Source organism: Akebia trifoliata, chromosome 1 (assembly GCF_017979445.1).
Source record: "Akebia trifoliata isolate Shusen 1 chromosome 1, ASM1797944v1, whole genome shotgun sequence".
Lineage (NCBI taxonomy): Eukaryota > Viridiplantae > Streptophyta > Magnoliopsida > Ranunculales > Lardizabalaceae > Akebia > Akebia trifoliata.
Window position 1 is genome coordinate 35,801,158 of NC_141375.1, and position 16,703 is coordinate 35,817,860.

The 16,703-nt window shown below is 34.5% G+C and overlaps 2 protein-coding genes across 4 annotated transcripts; both read right to left on the reverse strand.

Moving 5' to 3' along the window:
• Positions 1–2,809: 2,809 nt before the first annotated feature.
• Positions 2,810–4,116, reverse strand: LOC147412174 (putative GATA transcription factor 22). The gene is made up of 3 exons (XM_086457188.1): positions 3,734–4,116; positions 3,287–3,625; positions 2,810–3,204 (listed from the first exon to the last, which is right to left on the reverse strand). The coding sequence occupies exons 1-3, from the start codon at positions 3,887–3,889 to the stop codon at positions 2,887–2,889; spliced, it is 813 nt and encodes a 270-aa protein (XP_086313314.1). The 5' UTR covers positions 3,890–4,116; the 3' UTR covers positions 2,810–2,886.
• A 4,253-nt stretch (positions 4,117–8,369) lies between these two features.
• On the reverse strand, positions 8,370–15,653 carry LOC147412175 (receptor-like serine/threonine-protein kinase ALE2). Of its 3 annotated transcripts, none has more exons than XM_086457202.1 (11): positions 15,003–15,653; positions 14,141–14,248; positions 13,280–13,498; positions 13,068–13,157; positions 12,889–12,990; positions 12,690–12,776; positions 11,951–12,322; positions 11,571–11,861; positions 10,467–10,862; positions 10,088–10,331; positions 8,370–9,407 (listed from the first exon to the last, which is right to left on the reverse strand). In XM_086457202.1, the coding sequence occupies exons 1-11, from the start codon at positions 15,073–15,075 to the stop codon at positions 8,723–8,725; spliced, it is 2,667 nt and encodes an 888-aa protein (XP_086313328.1). In that variant the 5' UTR covers positions 15,076–15,653; the 3' UTR covers positions 8,370–8,722. The 3 variants fall into 3 exon arrangements, with proteins under 3 accessions (XP_086313328.1, XP_086313324.1, XP_086313327.1); XM_086457198.1 differs by having other exon boundaries at positions 14,120–14,248; XM_086457201.1 differs by having other exon boundaries at positions 10,467–10,859; positions 14,120–14,248; positions 15,003–15,652.
• Positions 15,654–16,703: the final 1,050 nt, after the last annotated feature.

The window sequence follows — 16,703 nt, forward strand, 5'->3', positions numbered from 1 at the left end:
CCCAGGACACCTTTCATTTTACTAAACCTAACCTTGAGAAGGGATGAAGAAGGGTCTATTATGTATATGATTGAATTAAATGGGTGAATTAGGGATTCTTTGTTTTTTGTCTTTTTAAACATAGATATGGTATTTTTGCTTTTGTATTAGTGAGTCAATAATTCTTGGGTTTATTATTTTTTTATCTTTTATTTTTTACTTTTTATTTTTTATTTAGAGAGCAATGTAATGGGTAGGTATAACTCGGGGATTTAAGATCTGCTATTTAAACCATTTGTAATAAAGATGACTCTATATTTTTTATTTGTCTTGCAAAATGTATCTCTTATAGCGAATGCAGGTGATTAAGAAATTATAATGCAACTTTGAGGTCATGACTTTAAATTGAACTTTCCAATATAAAAAATAAATATCCTAATTAAACTTTCTTTAGTTAATTTTTAAGGAAATCATTTAGCTACGTCGAGGAATCCAATGAGAATCTTTCTACTCCACCAGCATTAAATCAGTGTCAGGGACATATCTCAGTTTTTTTTTTTTCTGTGTAGTTTGTTTGGTTTTTCTCAACTAAAAGTACAATATAAATGCATCACAAACTATATAGGGTCCTCAGGTTGGTTTTAAAGATTGAAATCACATAAAGTTGTCATTTAAGAATGACAACTGACAACTTCCGTGGATGAAAAAAGAGATAATGGGGTGAAATATAAGAGTGCTGATATTCTAGTTAGAAAGTCTTCACTGTGTTAATACTTGTGACGTGTCACAAATATGAAACCATAGACATATTTTCTTGGGATACACAATGTGCATCTTATTACAAATCTTCACACCCCATCTATTGAAGGAAAATATTAGAGTGCTGATATTCTAACTAGAAAGTCTTCAGTCGGTCAATACTTGATTGACGTGTTATGAATATGGAATCATAGATTTGTTTTCTCAGGACACACAAATGCAAATCTTTATACGAGTATTGACCGAGTGAAGATTTTCCAATTAGAAAATCATTATTCATAATATAAAGTTAGTATTTCTATATTTTTGGACTTTAATCTCATCTTTTATTTATATGTAGCTAATCAAAACTACATCAAAATCAAGTTTACATTGACAACATGATGGTCAAAAGAAAAATGAGATCTACTACATTCTAAAGGTTGTGACAAAAACCTCTCAATGGAAGGAATTGATGTTAATCTACCATGCTCAATGTAAGCAAATTCATGCAAGAGACACGATATAATGATACTTCTCACCCATTATGAATAGGTGTATACAATATTGGTTAGGTTCATATCAAATGATATTAGAACCAATTAACATTAAATCTCAAGATTGAGTTTTCAGAAGAGGCGACCAGGGGAAGGGCTACCTACTTGAGGATCAGAGAAGGGTATTGAAGGTTCTAATTAACAAAAAAGATCTGGTGGTCCTAGGAGAACGATACCAAAGTGAAAACTATCACAGAGTGGACCACATGAACATCGACTATGGAGAGTAATGGTTGTTAGGACCCCAAAAAGACGAAAGTACAACTTTTTTGCATTGATGTATTATTTAGGTTCTTATCACTACTATAACTAGTGTTATCACCCAAATCTGAATGTTAGATACTTAAGCAAAGTTTTGCAACGAAAAAACTCAATGAAACCAGCAAACATGACCCCATGTATACTGAAAAAGATGAAAAAATAAAATAAATCTATCAAAATTAAGGAACCTCTTAAGACCATTTCATGGCAAGAGAATAATTCACCAAAGGCATGCAATTTATTTGATTGCCCGTTATGAAAAACCCCATTAATAGTATTTGTTCCTCTTTAATTTCAATTCTAAGAAAGGATCCATTCTCACCATGGAATTTAAAGTCGTGCTGCTTGTGGTTCTTGGGTACTTGTGTCTATAAGAAGATGGTTCCCTTAGTTCAGCACCACCACCTATGACTAATTAGAGCTCTTGAATAATCATAAAAGACATATCCTAAAGTTAAATTATCCATGGTTTTCATTTCGTATCCATGTTTTCAAGTCCATAAATATTCTGAGAACAAAATTTAAATTTTATCTTTATTGTACATGTTCATGTAGATTGGAAACTCCAAGACTGTTTAGGTAGAAATCAAACAATCTTCAAAGGAACCCACTACTAAAAATTTCGATGGACGAGCTGAAAATGTTAAGAAGCCCTCCTAGAAGTAGAAAGAGAATCACAATAATCAAAGAAAATCCCCAAACTTGCTAAAAAAATATGCATGAAAATAAATAAGACAAGACTAATCTAATGTGATTAATTCAATTCTCCTCACGTAGACTTGAATATCGAATTGTTCATCATCCGCCCTGAGTGCCAGAGTAAGATATACTTAAAGATAGGTTGAGTCTGCACCGCTCAATAATAAAACTAGTATCTGTATGCAACTTCAACCAAGATTTAAATGTCTACTGGCACCATACGTGCCAAACCCTAGAAATAATTTTGTGGTACATATCTTGCATTATTAAGACTATTTTTACTACAAATATTGTAAATTAACTTAACTTTTGGTAGAGGGAAGCTTTGATACCTTTTAAAGAGAGACAAAAACAACAATGCAAAAAAGACTGATACTTGAAAAAGAAAAAGAAGTATAGAAAGCATGAGAAGTAAGACTGACAAACCCTAAGTATTTTTAACTCTATTCAAATCTACCACACAAACCTAAAAGATCACCAACAAAATTTATTCCATCTTTTATTGGTTTGGGTACCTCATGTGATTTAATTCTTCTTCTCACTCTCTAACTTAAAACTCCGTACACATAAAAAACTTGGCAAAATCATTGAAAATTTATTAAAAATTAAAATTAAAATATGAGGAGAATAAGAAGAAGGAGAAAAAAGAGATTCAACCATTAACAAGGCCACAAGATAGAGCCATTAGAAGGATGGCAGCTTCCTTCTCATCTTGGGGGAACACTCCATGAAAATCTGAATTCTTACTCAAACTTACCGTGAAATCCTCAAAACAAAGTTTCTTTCTCCTATCAGAAGGGCTGCCTAGTTTGCACTGTTTCTTGTATGCTGCTGCATGGCTCTTATCCAATTTCTTCTCTTTGTAGTGCACCTTATTCCCCATGGATGACGTATTGGTGCTAGTCACCGCAGCTGCAGCCAAGGCCCGTCTCGCCTTCCTTTGTCGGATTCCACAGGCGTTGCATAGTGACTGCACCATATTGTAATTAAAGTATAAGTATAATTGAAAATTTGATCGATAAGAGTAAAAAATGAAAGAGAAAATAGATCACCTTGGGACCTTTAGGACCACCCCTCCATAGAGGTGTCTTTGTTGTGTTACAATCTACACATACTCTGATAGTATTATTGTTGGAGGAGGAGGAATTGTTGCTTCTGCTATCAGTATCAAGCGGCAATCGTTGCTGTTGATCTTGAAACTTCTTTGTAGTCCTTATTGGGTCATCGGCTACCATTCGATCAGAATTCATCATCTTCCTCATCAGCCTCATCTTTGATGACATCCACTTAATTGACCCATTATCAATTTGATTATCATCTCCTTCAAGAAATGATAATTCGAGGCCACAGTGATTACTACTTGATCCACCATGCGACACATATTTAACGGCCTAATCACAAAAAAAATAGATATCAAAATCATATCAGAAAGATATTGAACCAATAAAATCAAATCATGAAAATTTTCATTTCAAATACATTAACCCTTTTGTTCTTACATGATGTGATTGTTGATGGTATTTCAGTTGTTCTCCATCATAGTTCCCTCCTTGATCTTGATGTGAGTTGAAGAAAGTAGGACATGAAAGAGAAGAAGAAGCTTGGGTTTTATCTTCATTAGGCTCTACAAGGGGAAAATTTGGAGATGGAGTCATGTAGAGAGAGAGAGAGAGAGAGAGAGAGAGAGATATGAAGCAAAGAACAGTGTTGTTGTGATAAGAGATGAAGAGATGAGTGAAAAGAGACTAAAAAAACCTGATCAAAGAGGTAAATCTCATTTAGGAGAGAGGGAATGAATGGGCATTCACATGTGTTCAGAGTGAAAAAAGGACAAGTCAAAAGGAAAAATCTAGAGAGCCAAAAAGGTGACAAAACCCTATCTAAATAATTTCACCCTCTCATATATAACTACTAGTAATACAAATAGAGATAGAGAGAATATCAGATTTAAAGGATGAGATCTCCTACACAACACCTAACAGTTGGACCACTGACTTATCGATCTGAAGTTCTAACAGTTCAATTGGCCCTCTTCGTCTAATCTCTTTCACTCTTACAAGTTCATCTTTTGTTGTGATGATCTAGATCCTGCTATGGCCTATGGGTAACCTTAACCTATCAGATTACTTTATTTTTATTTTTAAAATTTTAGATTGTAACCCCATTTTAATTCCTTGAAGAAGAAAAAATTTGTTAATATTTTAAAATTGATATTGGTGCACCCAAAATGGCCACATTTTTACATGGGAGAGCTCTCAAACAATTTTTGGAGCATCCCCATAATTTAAAAATAATGTGGTTTTACTTCCCACGTATTCATGTTAATTTCTAGTTTTCCAACATCAATCATTGATACCAATTTCTTTCTAAATCACAAATGGAATGATTTGCAATTTCGGTTAGTGTTTAATCGACTAGAATCAGATTCAATTATCCAAATTGGGAAATTGAATATTTTAAAGAAAAAAAAATTGCTCACAAAAAAATCAATCTAAGATTTCTCATAATTCTAAGTCGAGCAATCGCATGAACCTATGTGTATTGAAGACATCCCCAAATTACAGAACTACCCTTGATAGGTTTCATATAATTGGAAAGATTCTATGAAATCGTAGATTGACTTTTTCATTATAAGTCAAAAAGAAAAAAAAAACAAATCCTCAAATATTTTAGTGTTAGAATTAGTACAGCTAAGAATCAAAGGTCATTTGTACTAGAATATATTTAAAAAGTGGGCATTTGATTCCTCAAATGATCCCAAACCAAAATCAATAGAACTAGAACCATACAATTTAATACCAATGATCAAGATGGTAAAGTCTGCATGTCTATAATAATATCGAAGACCTAATAACCCTGTGGCACCCTAAGACTAGCATTATAGAAAATCGATCGATCTCATGGTATCATGATCATCAATATTGCCAAGGTAATCATGAAAGGTTTGTCGAGTGCCAACTACCTTGAGTACATATTTGTTGTTAATAAATTTCTATATTAAATTGATAAATCAATGCTATGACATTACAACTATTAAAAATTACCTAAAATGAAATTTTTTAATTTTCTAAAAATTTTCTCTCCACTAATCACAAGCGTCATGCCATTGGCTCATCAATTTAATATATAAATTTGTTAACGGCATATGTGCACTCGTCTGCCATTCCTTGCAAAAATATTGGAAAAAAAAATGCTTTATTTTTTTTATCGAAACATATATATATATATATTTTGCTAATAATTTAGTCACGAGACCATGAGATGACCACTCTTTCAAGGGGTAATGGTGGAGAGGAGAGAGGTTAGACTTGCATGTAATATATACTGCCAAAGACATTTAATGCGTGTGCAGGAAAGGTACAGTTGACAGCCAGACCCCCTAATCTTCTTACCATCAACCCTTTTTCTTTCTTTCTACCATTCTCTGTTCAATATAAGAATAATACTAAACGGACTAAACAAAACACTCGACTGACGTAGAATGTGTATAAAATCATAGATCTTTCCTTAGGTATCTCGACGAAAATATGTATGGCTCTGTATATATTTTATGTCATTTGAGTGTTTTTTTTTGTCAGTTTAGCATAACTCGAAATTTATACCTATAACAGAAGTATTTTTATTTTCTTTGTCCATCTTAGCTTTTTTTTTTAATTTAATTTCTTTCCTCTCGTCGCGGGATTAAAGAAAAACCAGAAAGGTTAAAAAAAAAAAAAAAGAGGAGTGCTGGGCTGACACAAAAGGAGACACAAGGGTGACAAAAATCTGTGGTAGTGCGCACATAGCCATAAATGCTTTTATGTGAGATATGAGTAAAAAGCATCTACGGATATATGCACGCCACCACATCATTTTTGTCACTTTTGTGTCTCTGTTTGTGTCATTTCAACATTGTTCAAATAAAAAAACACATACACAAGTACACGTGCATAGGATTTTTTCAAAGTCACATGTACCAAAAAAAAAAAGAAAATTTGGTACTTAACTGCTGTTCACACATGCAATCATCAAAAGGAGCAAAATATACCAGGATTTCTTCTGTAGAGAAAATTGGAACCCTTTTGAATTTTTTATGATTTACCTCTCTTACACATTCTAGGTAATGGTGCTGAGATCTAAGTAATGGTGGCAATCTCAGCACCATTACCTTAGAAAAATACGAAATTAATGGGTTTAGGTTATAATAGTATTGACTTGTCTAACACAGTTAGTAAATGGGCCAAGTTTAGGATAATCACCAAAATGGGAGATTTAGATACCTCTCAAGGCTTAAGGTTATCTTTCCTAGTCAAAGAGAGTATTGCTCTATCTTTTAGGGTGTCAACCTATTTTAACACGTTGAGTTATTTTGTAATTAATGTGTTGTTTTCAGTCATGAAACGTAGGTGGTATTTCAAATATCAAGAATTATTTAAGAGTTTTATAAATTATTCATTTTTTTATTATAATTTTGTAGAACTTTTTCGTTATGCTTTTTGTCAAATTTTATAACATATAAAAGGTAGTTTAAGATATTTTTTAAATAATTAAATTGAGAATGAAAAAAATACTTTCCTTACCAAGTTATTTATTTATTTATATTTATATTTTTTAAATCCAAATTTTTCATTGAAAATCTAGAATCATGTAGTTTTGATTCCCAATACGGTGATTCATGTGAGAAAGAAAATTTAATTTTTGTTAGTAGATATTGATTTATGATTGTGTAACTTTATTTTTAGTAGTAGAATTTTATTTTTGATTGTGGAAATGAAATTTTTTCTTTTTTAATTATAATTTTATTAAACATGTTACATGGGCCGCGGCAGATTAGTATTTAATAAATGTGTTGGTTTTATGTTTGAATTTTTGACACGATTATTAAATAGATTGGATTTGAGTTTGATAAATTTTCATAACACCCTTACCTCAACAAGATATGAACACAAACACCACTCGACCCATTGCCACTCCTAATTTTGGGTTGTCTATTAAGAAAAGAAACATTACTCTTATTCTCACACCAAACATTCCCTTGAAAATGAAATCTGAAATTTACAGACCCTGAGAACAAACTCCCAGAATCAATCATACAGCCCCGTGATGAAAATGATGTTGTTAGCTTTTGGCAGGATGTAGACCATGTGGTGATCCTAGTAATTTGTGTGTTGTGAATCTCGATAACCATTTAATGTTCATAGTGGTCGATGGTGACCTTTAACATAAAAATCAATCATCATCATCATCAAAATCTTATCCAAAAATTTAAGGTCACACTGACTTTAAAGATCAACAAATAACAAAAATAATTGACATAGACTCACATGACTTGCAAGCATAAAATTGCTAGTAATGATGTTCAAATGATGATAATATATACATAATAAACTAAAAATATTGGATGTAATTTTTATGATCATAAGTTTGGCCACGTAAACTAACCATGAATCACTCCTCTTCATAGGAAGAGTCCATCCTTGAAAAAGACCTTTGTCACAAATTATCAATTAGGCTTGATCAGCTTAGAGGGGAGAGAAATCTTGAAAGAGACTTTTGTTTGACAGTTTGGGAGGTACTAATCCGATTTTGATGTCCTCGGTTCGTATCAAAAGATTGCTGAAACCCTCTTCAACATGCAACATGTGTCCAAAGTCCAAACCATCTTTTACAACCATAGTTACTTTTCAGCAATCATCATGATTTGATTAACTATTGTGATCCCATCAATGTATCCAAAGAGACTTAGCTGGGAATGTGGCTTGTAAATCCTTAAGGACCACATCTTTTGAGAAAGATGACAACTAGTCCTCAACGACAAAAGGGCCTCGTTTTTGCTCCCTATATGTATTTTTGTTTGTAAGGCTCAAATAAATATAATGTTAGAGGATATAAAAGTTTGGTTAAGTGTTCATATCTTGGAGATCAACCTCATTTTAAATCTCATCCGAGAGGACTTGTCTGATATGTCTTGGTATCGTCCACCAATGGATAGACAAGTCAAACATATCGAACGAGATTTAAAACCTTGATTCATTTTTCTCATTGTTGAACGAGACAACTCAAACGTATCGGAAAACTCGTCTGCGAAGAGACTTAAAACCATGATTCAGATGCACTTAATCTCAATAAATAAATAAAATCGAGACAAATCAGTCATTCACAAAAGGCCTGTTTAAGATTTTCTAAAATAAGAAATGTTGATACAAAGGACCCATGAACCAAATTAAATCGAGAGGATAGAAGCCTTATTTAAAACAACATTACATCAAGATGAAACATTTATTGAATTTCTCATGAACCATGCCTCTGAAGGTTGTGCGCAGAGAGATTGTCGACATTCTTCATAACTTGTGACTGGCCACAAGAGTCATTATCAATGAACTGTACAAATCATAACTGCTCAAGCCTGTCGATCTTTGCATGTCATAGTATCTCATATTGATCCATATGGGTCGTAGTTTTCCAGCTGACGAAGAACCGTTATTCTTGTGGATGGGGCTCCGGAAAATTCAACTGGATCCAGCCCATAACCTGTATGCAGATCCATGCTCGCTCACACTGCCCCTCGACAGGCCTCTTACTCTCTGCCAAAACCATCTGCTCTTCCTTGTTATCAGAGGTCCCGAACTGGAATGCCTCCTAAAAGAACCTGATGACTGTCGCTCGAATCTTGCTGATGTACTGAATATGTCAGACACAGATAATGCTCTATCAGCATCGAGACTGGAATCGTAGTCTGGAAAACGGGCACAAGATGGTTCCACAAGTTGACCTGAACCAGTACTGGTCCTAGCATAAATATCTATAACAGACAAGTCTTGGCCATGACTTTCTAATCCTGCTACTTTAATCTCATCATGCTCGTTGCACACAAGCTTTAAGGCCTGTACAACTTCACCCATAAATGGTCGGTGTGATACTTCCGGTTGCACACACATTGAAGCTATAGCTGCCACCTTTGCGACACTATCAAATGGAAAATCAGGCCCTAGGGCTGGGTCGATGATCATCTCCAACCCCTCTTTACTTGTGAGGAGTGGGCGAGCCCAAGAAACCAAGTTCTCTTGACCTCGGGGTTGTGACATGTCCACAGGTTTTCTTCCTGTTAGAAGCTCAAGAAGGACTACACCATAGCTATAAACGTCACTCTTAACGAGGAGATGACCGGTCATTGCATACTCTGGAGCTACATACCTGAGAAACGTGCGAGTTATTAAAACAAGAGAGAAAGCATGAGCAAGGCAAAGAAGAAACATGTGTTACCTCCATGAGGGGGCATGGGTTTGGATTTGGGTGTCGGACTTTTTAAACCCCCAAAACTCAGGTCAGGGTTACACAAACAGACCAAACCTGAAGTTCTAGTCACAAATACATTTCTTACATCTATTGTGGAACCTATAACATGAAAATCAATCTGATAGGTGAATTATAGCCATTGGATTTGAGTTATTTTTTTTTGTTTTAACATTGGCATGGACCCAATATTTCCACTCGAGGGTCTAGAAGACCATGATAAAAAATAAAATAAAAATACTCAAATTCGACATATAGAAATCGCTGCTCATGCTGATCTTTCAGGCCTAGGTTCATCAACAAAAGGCCCAGAAAGTGTACCATGTGGAAATATTTGGAATCACAAATACAAAGGTTGCCTCTTTGTGAGTAACAGCTTGTATCAATATTTAGCATTTTGTTACTTTTACTACTACTTAAACTAGTTTCACCTTTTTAAAATATAATTAAATGTAAAAAATTCAGGTATGAGTGAGCTATATCCAACATGAATCTCTCATACCCATAATCTATGTTATGCTGTGTCCTCAATGTGTGTAGGTGCTAGGATTTAGGTATCAAAGTTAAGGAAAGGTTCATACCCAAAAGTTCCCATAACGCGAGTTGAGATGTGCTTGTTTCCCTCATCTAAAGCCGTTCTAGCCAAGCCAAAATCAGACACTTTCGGAGTAAAATCATGTTCCAACAAGATGTTGCTGGACTTAAAATCCCGATGAATAACATGAGGGATCGAGTCTTCATGTAGATAAGCTAGACCTCGAGCTGCCCCAAATGCTATTTTCATTCGGGCTCCCCATTCAAGTGGGGCAGCTTCCTTGTCCACCCCTGAGAGCATAAAAAGAAAACAATCAAAACCATACTTCCGAAGGATTAGACATAAGAAAACTTGTGAATATCTACAATGTCAGCTGAGCCCACACAAAGAATCAAGAAAACAAGATCATGTGTACTCAACACTACCATGTAAATGGGACTCCACACTGCCATTTGGAATCAGTTCATAGATAAGGCAGCGGATATGTTCCTCTACACATATACCAATCAACTTGACCAAGTTTCTATGATGCAGACGGCCAAGCATCTCGACCTCAGCCAAGAATTCCCGAGCACCCTGTTGATCATCTCTCTTGAGAACCTTTACAGCCACCTCTGTTCTGTCGTCCAGGATACCTTTGTACACACGCCCAAATCCACCTTCCCCAAGTATTCTCGAATCATCAAAGTTATCAGTTGCTCTTTCTATTTCATCTGCACTAAAAGTCTTCGCAGATCCCGTATATGTTGTGATGCTAGAGCCAAAGGACAATGATGCAGAACTGAGCCCACTTCCCAAAAACATTAGCCCAACGGTGCCTGCTAAATTTGAAAATTTCATTAAATACCTAGTCACCAAGTCAGAATATTAGTTTATAACGACAAGAGAAAACTTCGGAAAAAACAGAAAATATGGGAAAGAAATGAGAATAAAACGGGAGAAAATGATAAATAAAAAATATACATTAAAATTATGAAAAAATAATATATATATATATATATATATATATATATATATATATGCATTAGACTTTTATTCTAAGTTTCTAATATATTTGAGTAAAAATATTACTATTGAATATATATGCATGATAACATTTTTCCACACAGAATTATACATTTTATGATGTTTGAAAAACATAACCATTAATGTATCTTTTGAGTAGAATAAGATACTTGAAAAAGTTTAAACACCAAAACATCAAGATTTTATCATCAAATCATACATTAAACAAGCTATAAAAATTAATCATATGCTTATAAACAAATAGTTTTTTTGAAAAAAAAAAAAACATGTTTAAAACATAATAACGCGTTTAAAATGTAAAACATAAAAATGCGTTTTTTTTAAGATGAGTTTTTATATTGTTTTAATGGTTAAGAGTTACCAAACACGTTTAAAACGAGACTTTTTCAACAACAAAAAAAATGGAGTTTTTTTGTTACTATTATTATATACACATGAAAGGAAGAAAAGAAAAGAAAAATACTTCAGATGAACCTATAATCTGCATATTACTAGAGATCTACCTGATCGCTTTGCAAGGGAAGGTTCCAATGGCTGTGGTTCTGGTAAACGAGAATGTTCACCACGTTTCGACAGCAAAAGCCAAGCAGCTCCGATACATAAGACAACAACTAGGAAAGATGATAGAACTATGATAGCAATCACACTGCCACCAAGTCCTCCTTCTTTCCGTTTCCTACTCACATCGACCCCGAGAGGATGAACTGCCCTCGCATCATTTCCATGGTTAGAGTATGGTCCTTCATCTAAAGTAGTAATACTCGACGATGCCACAGGTGGCGAGGGAGGAAGACCTGAAGAGATGCAAGAGTTATACGGAGGTAACATAATCCAGAATATAAAGCCACAAAAAGAGTCAATAAACCGAGGATTATATATATACCAGGATAGCGAACATATAATACTTCATAGTCCCCAAAGAAGGAAGTCTTTATTACAACCTGCTTGTTCCAGAATTTTTTATAGGTCAAATTTGCAGTAGTGTCATCAAATGTTTCTCCAAGTGGTACCAGATCAATGAGGACAACAGTCTTCTCCTGTTGTTGGCTGGCCGCGTTTGCTCCTATGACACGAACTTGGCTTTGCTTCATGAAAACTCCTGTCGCTATTTCATCGGCTAACTCTGAAACTAAAGGGAAGAATGTGTATAGTGCAACATTGAGACGCACTCCAACTTGCATTGGCAACACACAGCCACATGGTGATCCAGGAGGGCGGTTTGTAAATGGATCCGTGCATGTCACTGATATACAATCTACAAGTAGGATCAAATTTAACCGTCACTTTACACTATTGTGAATGGATCATGCCCGGATAATACCACTGGATGTATCTGATATCTGATCAAAACTATGAAACCTTCTTTAAAAGCATAAAATTTATTAATTTGACATGCAAAATGCAATAGCTTTGATAGTTATTTTGTTAGATCATATCATTGTCAGGTAGGGATATGGTTGATCCAAAACTGATCCGATATCTTATTGGATCCCAGTACCTCAAACCAAACCCAAAATATCGGACTGGATATTGGGTCTGATCGGACCCATTGACAGTCCTAATTATGATGGATGAAGAATATATAGCTAGATTATAGTAAACAGAGTTGGGTGTTTATGTACCTTGATAAGGAGGTGGAGGAGGGAACGACATATTTGGCTTCCTTGGGGAAGATCTCGAAGGAGAAATTGTTGGAGGAAAAACAGTACCTTGCAGACACAAAGCACAACCATGAAATGGCATTCATTAATCATCAACTATAATGAGACAAGCCAAGTCCAGAATGTAAAGGCTAAAGCCATAAAATAAGCCTTCCCATACTGTTGGTTTGGTCAGTTGGAATTACTGACGAGGGCGAAGGTGCAGGTGAACCCTGGCTCACTGTTGAAGGAAAAGGAGGATGAACTGGAGAGATGGAAACACCTGGCATATAGGAATGTTAGAAATAAACGAAGCAACCCAGTTTACAGCACACATGAATTGTTACACTATTCTAATACCATTCATGGGTGGGGTCTGGTGGTGCCTTCGCTTACTCTTCTTTGGGAGCACTATTGGAGGATGTGAAGGAGCTGGAGGGACGATCGGACCTTTAATAGAAAATAAAAATGAAACAGAAGGGCAAAAAAAGTTATATTATCCAAATGTCATGTGTGTCATTATCTATCAATAGTTATTTTGTTGGGAGCAATTTCAGTTTAAGAGATCAAACCTTGGTGGTAGGAAGTCGGAGGAGGAAACAAATGTGACGGTGCAAGAGCAGGGATGTTCGTTCTTTTCCTTCCATGATGATGCTTATAAAATGGGCTTGATGCTGAAGAAGAAGGAATGTGAGCCCACGTCCTTTCCTTTGGAGGGACAGCAACGGGTATTCCATATCTTTTCCTACTGTTTCTGGGGAGAGGATCTGATGTTGGAGGGAGAGCTGGGTCTGTAGCATAATATTGGGAAAAACAAATTTAAGATATAATTCAATTATGTTTACAAAATCTATAAATGTTTATGAAAATATTTACTGTGGCTCAAGCATGTTTGTACAGCCTGCCACTTAGACAAAATTCATGTTCAGTTGTCTCAACATGTATACCCATGAGGAATTTGAAGGATCGTGGAACCATAACAAGTGAAAGAAAGTACTTAATGTGGTGTCAATCGATCCACAGGGGAACAAATTATACAACAATGTAAGAACTCCTTAAATTAATGGTTACACCAGTAATTTATCTAACAAGGAGCATCACAGTTCAAAATTACATGCCGTTTCAGAATTTTTGGCCGAACATTCTAGTTCAGCTGAAACCAAAACAAAAAAATTGTCCTCAAAACTTTGAATGTTTCAGGAAAGTTTTGGAATGTCTCGGGACGTTTGGGAGTGATTCATAATGATCCAATCAAGACAGTTATGAAAATCAAGTGATGGCACCAGACTTATGGGGTGGTGATACCGTCATAGAATCTAAACTGATCCTGCACCGTTTAACCATAAATAAGCTCTGTCGGACAGTCATGAGATCAGATAAAATATATGGTGTTAGGATATAAAAAAATTTACAGTTGAGCATAGGAGATGCACTTGGTGTGATGGTTCTCAGTGATTTTCCATGATAGCCTATTCCAGGTCTTTTTTCTTCCGTACGGAGAAGCGTAGAAAAAATTGCTGATGATGGGAATATACTGTATCCTGCAAAAGAGCACAAACAAGCAGCATTAGATTTTGGCACACACAGACACACGAAAATTACCCTTAACATACAAATAATTTATACATAATTGGCCAACCTTTAACATACAAATAATTGATAGCCAACTTCTAAGAGATAAAAATTTGATAAATAATTGGGCAACAAATAAGATCATCAATCCATAAAGCAGCAACTGCACACTTGATTGCACCACCATCTGGGTGATCTAGAAATGAAGGAAGAGAAACAAGAAATTGAAATTGTACACGTTTTGTTGAAAGAAATACAGACATCTAATGCCATTGAAAATGAACTATTCCTCCAACCAGCCAACCATGCTAGTCGAAGTGACTGAGGATCTCCATCTATTGGTCTCACTACTTGTACAAAGCAAAACCAATTATGAAGCAATAATGGTTCTTAAAAAAATATTAATGTATCCAGATGGAGATTACTAAGAATCGGTTTTTTAAACTGATTATGGTTCACTATTTTTTTAATTTTTTCTATAATGGCAAGTTCAGATCAAAGCCCAGATACAACAAAACTGAATTGTCTCCAAAACATTAGACCAAATCAATTAATAAACGATTTCGACACCAACCCAGATCCCCAAATTGGTCTAAAAACACAATTATCATTAAATCAAAAAAGTGAACCGCTTTACCTGAATTCAAATCTATATTATCAAAATGGTCAAACTGAACTCAACCTATAATCAAATAAAAACATCAAAAAAGTAAAATCCATTACCTGCAGATCCATGAGTTACCAAAGAAATGAAAATGCAGAGTTTTAGCACCAGAAGAACCAATTGCATCCCCATACTTCTCCCAAAGTAAATAAAAAATAAAAAATAGAGAACAAATCTCACAATCTCCCACCCAACATTCCCACAAACTTCAAAGAGAAGAAGAACAAAAAAATAAAATAAAATGGGATTAACAAACTAAAATGAAAGATATGTGTAATCTACAAGGAAGTACAAAAGGGAAGTTAAAATTATAGGAGAGAGATAACTAGTAAGTGAAAAGCAATGAAAAGGAGGTTAATTGAAAAACCCAGAAATTGTTTAGGAAAGAAAAATCTGAGTTTTGGTTTTCTGATAAGAACTGAAATTTTCGAGAGATTTTGAGATGGTTGTGTTGGAGACAAAAAAAAGCCGTTTTTCCTCTCCTGTTCAAAAGTTATTAAAGAGAATTGAAACTGAGGAAAGAAATGTTACAGGGAACAATCACAGAGCTTAAAACAGATTCTTTCAGAGAGAGAGAGAGAGAATTTTACAGAGAACATTTACGGAGCTAAAACAGATTCTTAGAGAGAGACTAAGAGACAAAATAGGGAAGAAGGATTCTCTGATTAAGATGTTGAAACTGTTTGAATTTGTATGTTGGAATTGATCGACTAATTTTCCTTTTTTTTATGGCATTAGACATTTAGTAGAAGTGTGATCTGGGTCAACACTCATTGACCCCAAGTCAACCACTCAGAATTTTGTGTGGCTTTGGTTCACATTCTAGAATCTGATTTTGCTCCTAATCCAATTTTAGATTTTGATTTAATGATTTTTTCATATAAGAATCAGAAATTGATTGATAATTTTCTTGTATTTTTAGGATTCATTTCCTTTTAACTTTTTTTCTTTCTTCTAAAATAATATTTTTGTGTTTAGGTATGTAATATTTTGTATAAAAACTGCAATTATAGATTCTAAAATCAACTTCTTAAAATAATACTTTTTCTTGCTTTAATTCTAATAATCAAAAATCAAAATCTGGTAATCCTTACATGCCTTCAATTATAAGAGTCCTACCCTTTAATGACATCTTACCCTCAAAATTTGACTTTGAATGGTGATTCTCATCAATCATATATACCTTGTTTACGATTCTTCATCGAAGGGTGAGAAATTACAATTAATACCCCCAACCAAGAACATGCCCAAGATTTTATTAATGATTTTATGGTGTAAACTAAAATAAAAATGGGGCCACCACATACCTAACATAAATGTGGTTTCTTAAACTAACATGTTCCATGGTCCCTACCCAACTCAACTGGTTTATGGTAGCTTTGAGATGCAGTGTTGAACAGCACTCCATATTATCATTCATGACTATGTGGCATGGCATATAATGGTCACACCACATAGATCTAGTAGATTGTGATGTTGAAATTGGACACTTTTGCCAGAATAAAAGAATGAAGTTTAATAAGACAAGACCCATATCCGATTAGGCCTATCTAATCATGAATTTAATGCCACTATTTGGTTCCTAAAAAATAATATTTCTTCATCCGAGCTAAATTTGAACATGGAAGTATTCTTTCGTTTTTCAATAACATAAGTTGCTCATCACCCTAATTCATTGGAAAATATATGTTTCAATTTTTCAAATTTTTTTTTTTTTTTTTGCATTTTATTTCAGTCAATTAATTCAATCAATAAGTTTG

What these genes read in the sequence shown, in the direction of transcription:
- LOC147412174 (XM_086457188.1), bottom strand. Translation starts at nt 3,889, where the DNA reads ATGACTCCATCTCCAAATTTTCCCCTTGTAGAGCCTAATGAAGATAAA. An exon ending in ACCATCAACAATCACATCAT is followed by an intron (nt 3,626 to 3,733) that starts GTAAGAACAAAA and finishes TTTTGTGATTAG; the next exon opens with GCCGTTAAATATGTGTCGCA. An exon ending in GTGGTCCTAAAGGTCCCAAG is followed by an intron (nt 3,205 to 3,286) that starts GTGATCTATTTT and finishes AATATGGTGCAG; the next exon opens with TCACTATGCAACGCCTGTGG.
- LOC147412175 (XM_086457198.1), bottom strand. Translation starts at nt 15,075, where the DNA reads ATGGGGATGCAATTGGTTCTTCTGGTGCTAAAACTCTGCATTTTCATT. An exon ending in TCCGACTTCCTACCACCAAG is followed by an intron (nt 13,158 to 13,279) that starts GTTTGATCTCTT and finishes TTTCTATTAAAG; the next exon opens with GTCCGATCGTCCCTCCAGCT. An exon ending in CCAGACCCCACCCATGAATG is followed by an intron (nt 12,991 to 13,067) that starts GTATTAGAATAG and finishes CCTATATGCCAG; the next exon opens with GTGTTTCCATCTCTCCAGTT.